The sequence below is a fragment of the Bidens hawaiensis genome, unplaced genomic scaffold (assembly GCF_021521415.1).
Source record: "Bidens hawaiensis isolate Kalapana, Puna unplaced genomic scaffold, B.hawaiensis_p1.1 tig00037245_1, whole genome shotgun sequence".
Lineage (NCBI taxonomy): Eukaryota > Viridiplantae > Streptophyta > Magnoliopsida > Asterales > Asteraceae > Bidens > Bidens hawaiensis.
The window spans coordinates 6,644-13,737 of record NW_027505470.1 but is presented as its reverse complement, the minus strand read 5'-3'; the positions used below and the strand labels follow the sequence as shown (position 1 = coordinate 13,737).

General features: G+C 33.3%; 1 protein-coding gene across 1 annotated transcript; it reads right to left on the bottom strand.

Moving 5' to 3' along the window:
* Positions 1–1,974: 1,974 nt before the first annotated feature.
* LOC143613390 (uncharacterized) lies at positions 1,975–2,445 on the bottom strand. Its single transcript, XM_077087105.1, has one exon. It carries the CDS (start codon positions 2,443–2,445, stop codon positions 1,975–1,977), a length of 471 nt encoding a protein of 156 aa, XP_076943220.1.
* Positions 2,446–7,094: the final 4,649 nt, after the last annotated feature.

The window sequence follows — 7,094 nt, the reverse complement described above, 5'->3', positions numbered from 1 at the left end:
TGGAAAGATGGAAGCAGAAGACGAAGGAAGAGATGGAAATAGATGCTCAAAAAACACCACATCTCTTGAAGAGAAAACAATATTTGTTTGCAAATTATAAAGTTTGTAAGCTTTATTTCCAAAAGGATAGCCAATGAAAAGACAAGGGACTGCTCTTGATTGAAATTTGTCTCTGCCTTGTTTAAGAGTAGATGCATAACACAAACAACCAAAACTTTTCAAGTGATTGTAAGATGGTGATTTGCCAAAAAGACATTCATATGGAGTTTTGCCATTTAAAATGCTTGTTGGAAACAAATTGATGAGATATGTGGAAGTAAGAATACATTCTCCCCAAAACTTAAGAGGTAATTTGGATTGAAAAAGCAAAGCTCTAGCTGTTTCTAACAAATGTTTATGTTTTCTTTCAACCACTCCATTTTGTTGAGGAGTACCAGCACAACAAGTCTGATGGATAATGCCTTTATTTAACAAATATTCAGACTGTTTAAGACCAGAACCAAGCTCAAAAGCATTGTCAGTTCTAATGCATTTAACATGTGTATTGAACTGCACTTTGACCATTTCAATAAAATTTTGAAGAATAGGAAAAGCATTACTCTTGGTAGTAAGCAGATAGGTCCAAGTGACTCTAGTAAAATCATCTACAATGGTTAGAAAATAATTGTAACCATTATATGTAGAAGTGTTATACGGGCCCCAAACATCAACATGAATCATATCAAAAGGCTTAATAGTTTTAATGAAACTTTGAGTGAATGGCAATCTGTGCTGTCTAGCTCTAGGACATATATCACAAGTTTCAATTTTATCAACATGAGTTAAAGGAAAAACACTTAAAGTTTTCATCTTGTAAAGAGGTAAATGTCCTAGTCTTGCATGCTAAGTATGGCCAGAAATAGTTCCAACATTACAAGTATTCATTACAACATTATTAGAAACAGAACGAAAAGCCATCTCAGATTGTCTCTTAAGCAAATAAAGCCCATTCATCAGCCTACCAAGAACCAGTGGCTTGCTCATGGAAGGGGCCTGCAAGATACAAGATTTGTTATTGAAGAAAACCAAACCATTTGTATCATTACAAAGTTTAGGAATAGAAATCAAATTTCTCTTGAATTGAGGTACAAAGAGGACATTATACATTGGAAAATTTGGAGTAAGATAGACTATACCAACTTTGTTGGCAATGACAAGATTTCCATTAGGAAGATTAATATAGAAAGGTTTGATGAGCATTTGAATATTAGTGAACAGATTTATATCATAACACATATGATCTGTTGCACCGGTATCAATGATCCAAGTATTGTGATCATTAATAGGAGAACTTAAAGAGGAAGTACAAGATATTATACCTGCAAAATTTTCAGAACTGATAGTGGAATTTGCAGCGGAATTTGCAGCATATGCAGAGCCCATTTGAACAGTGTTTAACAATTGCAAAAGACCTTGAAACTGCTCTTGAGTAAGACCAGAAGTATTCATCATTGCTTGATTATCTGTTTGATCATGCTGAATTATAGGTTCTTCAGAAGATGTAGTGGCTGCAAAAAGTTTAGGCTTGGTAGCATTCGTATTAGTGAACTTATACTCTTTTGGAAAACCAATCAGCCTATAACAAGTTTCTATAGTATTCCCATTCTTCCTGCAGTTGGTGCAAGATACTCCTTTCTTGGCATTATTTTTACCATTTTGTGAACCTTTAGACAAATTATAGGTATTCATTGCCATAGCATCTTGACTGAATTGAACATTTGCATGAATTTCCCTTTGCTTCTCATCTTGTGTAAGAAGAGAATAAGCTTGATTGATAGATGGCATAGGCTGCATCATCAAAATATTGCCTCTAACATTATCATATGCAGGGTTTAAGCCCATAAGAAACTGAATAAGCCTTTGATCCTCATCTTTCTTTGCCATAAGCTGAGCATTCCCACATGTACACATATGAATGGAATTGAAAGAATTCAGTTAATCCCAAATACATTTTATTTTGGTAAAATATGTGGCTATATCATTATTTCCTTGTGAAATATCACAGAGACTTTTCTGCAATTGATACATCTTGGCTCCATTAGGTTTACCATAACGATCATTAAGTTCTTGCCAGATTTGTTGAGCCGTTTGTGCATACAATACACTATCACTAATGTCTTTTGATAAAGCATTCAATAACCAAGAAATTACCATGTCATTGCATCTTTGCCAGACTTGATGTTGAATCGGATCTGTAGGAATCTGAATTTCACCATTGATGAAGCATAACTTGTTCTTAGCAGATAATGCAATAGAAATGGCTCTCTTCCATGCTCCAAAACCAGATCCGTCAAACAATTTTGAAACTAACAACATGCCAGGATGATCTGATGGATGAATGTATAAAGGATTGGATGAATCAATTTGATTATTAACAGGATGTCCTGTACTTGCAGAAGAAGCCATGCTTTTTAGGTCAAAATTAGGGAAAAACGAAAATTAGGTCAAAAACAAACTGAATTTAACGATTTGTAACAAATAATTGAACTAATCGAGAAGAATTGATCAATTTAAACAAAAGAACGGAACGGATTGAACATACGATTTAAGAAATTTGAGAAATCGATTGAGATTGACTGATTTTGAACGGAATTAATGAAACGGAAACGAGCAGATGACCGGAATCTGCTCTGATACCATGAAATCAGAGAAAGAAAGAAGAAGGAAAGATATTTCTTATTATTAAAACTTGAGAGAACACACAAAGTATTTATACAAAAAGTTACAGGCATCACAAACTAACTAATAACAAACTAACTGCCAACACTTAACTAACCAACAGTTTGCTGGATGGGATTTAGTATATGGAGCCCTAGGATACTTATCTGGTAGTTAATTCAAATTTGGGATGTGCAAAATTGTAATTATTCATCAGATTTTGAATTGTGTTTTTTTCATGGATATGAGATGATTAATGATAGAATACATTATTGTGTTTTCCAAATTCTAGCATCCAAATTATCGGGATTGTGTTTTTTTCCACAAAACACAACGGGGGTGGTTGTGACCGGTGAACGATGGTGGTAGTGGTGGTTCGATTTCATGATGTTTGATAACAGAAGTTTGAAGTTTTTCAATTGATACGGTGGTGACGGTGATGTTTTTCAATTGATTAGAATAACACAATTTAAATTTGATAAATTAAGACTAATGGAAAAACACTAGAAAAAAACAAAAAACGCAATATAAAACACTAGCTTTTAGGTTTTTGTTTTTAATCAATTTGTAATTATATGTTTCTAAGTATTTGTTTTATTTTTTACTGAGTTTTGTTTAAATTTAACACGTATATATTAGTTTGTGGAAAATGTTAAAATACCACAAAATAAAAAAAAACCCTAAAAATTATTCAAGAAAAATAATTAAAAAAATCATAACTTAAAACTTGATTCTACGAAAAAAAAAAAAAAACTAATGAATATGATTTGTCATAAGTTAAACTTGACATACGAAAAAAAAAAAAAACTAATGAATATGATTTGTCATTAGTTAAACTTGACATTGTAAACAAAAAATGCAACTTTGTAGTTTTCCGTCTATAAACATGACACCTGGAAGACGATTGTTGCTCTAAAACTCAATATTGATTTTGGGTTTCACGTAATATTTTTGCACAAAACACCTCATAAGAAGTCCTTATCTCAAAATTGTGTTATCTGTAGGGGTTCTGCACAAAAAGAATCATGTAACATTGTTTATCAAATAATAGCCAAAATTAAAATATTAAATTATAAGTTTTGTAGCGTTGTTTATGTATTGCACAATACATTGACTATTTGGTTTTATATCTCGCGTTAATCTCAAACATCATTACAAGTAAAAAATTTAACTTTAACGATGACGGGTAAACATGACCCGACTGTTTTGAGTTGTATTCAAGAAAGTGACTTGTTTCAAATGGCAGATTAGGTACTTAATTAACTCACAAGATAAGATTGTGCTTAAGCATCTCCGTCGTTGATGGGTGCTCAACTTGGCAATTAAAATACTCGTCATGGTATAAGTTCAATTTCGAAAAGCCAATAGGGCATACCAACAATAACCAGTAAAAATAAAATTAAAATACCTTGAAACGATTTCAAAGTTTTAGAATCATGTGAGATTATAAGCCCCCAAGAATACCTTGAATGTATTGGTAGTCATCTACTCAGCATTTTAAATGGGCATGTAATCCTATGAGAAGATCTCATTAGGAGCTTCTGCAAATGCAGTATGAGAATGACCAAATTGTTCTGTATATTCAACCTGAGCAGGAGCAAAACAACTAAAATATAAGAAGACTTCGCATCAATATTTTAGGCTGAACCAATTTTATCTAAACTAATAAGCTTTTGCAAATTATTCATTTACACGTACATGTATTTGATAACTATGTATGATTCCAATAAAAAATCTTTGTAAATAGATAAAATAAAAATCTTAAAAAGCATACTCTATACATATATGTTCATAAAATTTTAAAACAATATATGTTGACCATTTAATATTGTTGCACGTTTGACTTTCTGTTATATGAAATTCTAGAAGAGTAGATGCATACTAAAAAAATAATATATGCATACTTAAGCATTGTATTTATACATACAAAACATATCTACAGGTAGAGGTGTACAAATGGGCTGATGGGCCTAATTCGATTCGGGTTATAAACCAAACCGGCTTAGTAAAAAAAACTGGTCATCGCGGGTTATAAACAGGTTTACGAGAAAAAATAAGCGAACCTATCAAATCGGGATAGGATCGACTTATAAACCTGTTTAAGAAAAAAAGTAGTTTTTGTGTCAGGTTGAACCCGCCAACCCATGCCCACAGGCCGTTTAACACCCTTATTAGACCTATTACCAAAATCAAAGCAATTATTATCTTAATATATGTTTCTCAATGAATTTGTGACCCCGAAAACACTTTTTGCCCGTTTCAGATAAAAACAAATAAATAGTTAATGCATTCATTATAATGAGAAAGCAGTTTAATACAATAATGATATAAAGATAGAATAATGGTTTACAACGTTGTATGGTTTAATAAATGTTCTAACAATAGATCATCACCAACACCTACAACCATGCAAAACAACAATTACGGTTACATAAAGCACATGACTCGAGTAATAAACAACTGTACAAAAAAACTAAGGCACAACAAATGACTTTCTGACAATAGAGAAAATACTTAAGTAAAGCTTACAGCGTTGGTAGTAGACACATTGTCATTAGAAATCCCATCCATTAATGCTTTACTAACTACCCTTTGCACTCACAAGTGTGCATAATAAGGGGGAGGGGGTGGTTCATTGTGATGGTTTTTTCATCACTTTAACTACCCAATGATGATTTGCCACATCACCCCACCCAAATCCATCACTAGTGATGGAATTTAGTGAGAGTGGTGGTGTGATGTTTTTTTTATATTATATAAAAAATAAAAAAAGGTTAAATAAATATTGCATTTAAATAAAATATATATTACAAAAATAAAACAAGGATTCCAAATATGCCCTTTTATCACTGTCTCGTTGAATAATCACTATTGACTATAACAAAGTTAACAACAATAGCACATACATAAACCAAATGGCAAATGCAAGCGGAACAAACACGTATATGTAGGGCTTGTGATGGTCGGTTAATTTGTATATGTTTTAGTTCGTTTATTATTTATTTTTAATTGTTTATTCTAGAAATTTCGATACTTCATACGTGTATTATTAAATTTCAGGTCACAGGCGTTAAAGTACTCAATATGGTCCTATTGTGACACGGAATGAAGACCCGGGATGTCTAGCACGCAAAACGAGACACATTATGGATTTTTGTTGGTGACAAGTCCCATCGCGATACACGATGGGTTTGGATGAAGGCCCATCGCGTACCGCGATGGGCTAATATTATAATGTTGACTTTCTGGTCCATCGCGATACACGATGGACCAGTTAAGACCCCATATCGCGTATCGCGATGGGGTGCTCAGACGGGAAAATTAGGTTTAAATGTTATTTTTCATTCTCAATAACCCTAACTCCGTTTTGACGAGGAAGAGGCGATTCCAGCAGTCCAAGAAGGCGATTTTCACCATCATAGCTTGTGCCAAGACCCTACATATGATTCATATCATCCGTATTGAAGACCCAATGATGTCAAGGCTCGGCTAATCTCCTAGAATCGCACCCGGGATGTATAGTTTGTAATCTTTATAGTTTTTCTCATGTGACTAAGAATATTATTGTGTTATTTTTGATGATTGATATATGATTATTGATGTTTGGTATTTCTGAGTGTTCGGTCTGTTTAGGTTTACATTAGTCTGAGCGATCTGTTACCAGTTGCTAGATAATTGATCATACGACTGTTTGGTTAGATTGAATTCAATAAAACATATAATTACCCTTAACTGAGTCACACTAGCAAGGACTGTTTGATAACCAGTGCCGTGTGTAAAGTGATTGTTGATGTCTAAGGTTTTGTCTAATTGATCAGTCTTGAGTTAATCGTTAATAATTAATCAGTTAGGTTGCATGAGATAACTGTAGATTGCTTACTTGAATCCCCAGGTGTGATTTGCTTTGTTAACTGCTTAAAACTCGTTTACTTGTTCGTTGCTTAGTTCTCTAAATTCACTTAAATTGCTTGTGTGATCAGCACTAAACACTAGTTACTTCATAATATTAAATCTGTACACGAATTGCATTGACCACATTCTCCTTGTGATACGATACCCTACTTGCTCTAACTATTTAATTTAATTAGGTTTTTGATTGACTCAAACGACGGTCATCAAAATGGCCCCGTTGCCGGGGAGTTAGTGCGCTTAGTGTTTTTCGTGTTATTTGATTTTTGTGTTTGATTTTAATATTAGTCTTAGTTTTTAGTTTAAATTTTATTTTTTTTTCTATTTTACGCAGGGTGTGTTGTTTGTGCAGATAACAGGTTTATGTACACCCGCCACTCGGGCAGATAGTCACCGTTAATTTTCGATCCCGAAATCGAGAGAGTAGTTTGGCAGAACCGAGTACAGAACACAAATTCAGAGATGGAAGATCAGAACCAGAACCGAAA

Coding starts and splice junctions, on each gene's coding strand:
- LOC143613390 (XM_077087105.1), bottom strand. CDS start 2,445: ATGGCTTCTTCTGCAAGTACAGGACATCCTGTTAATAATCAAATTGAT.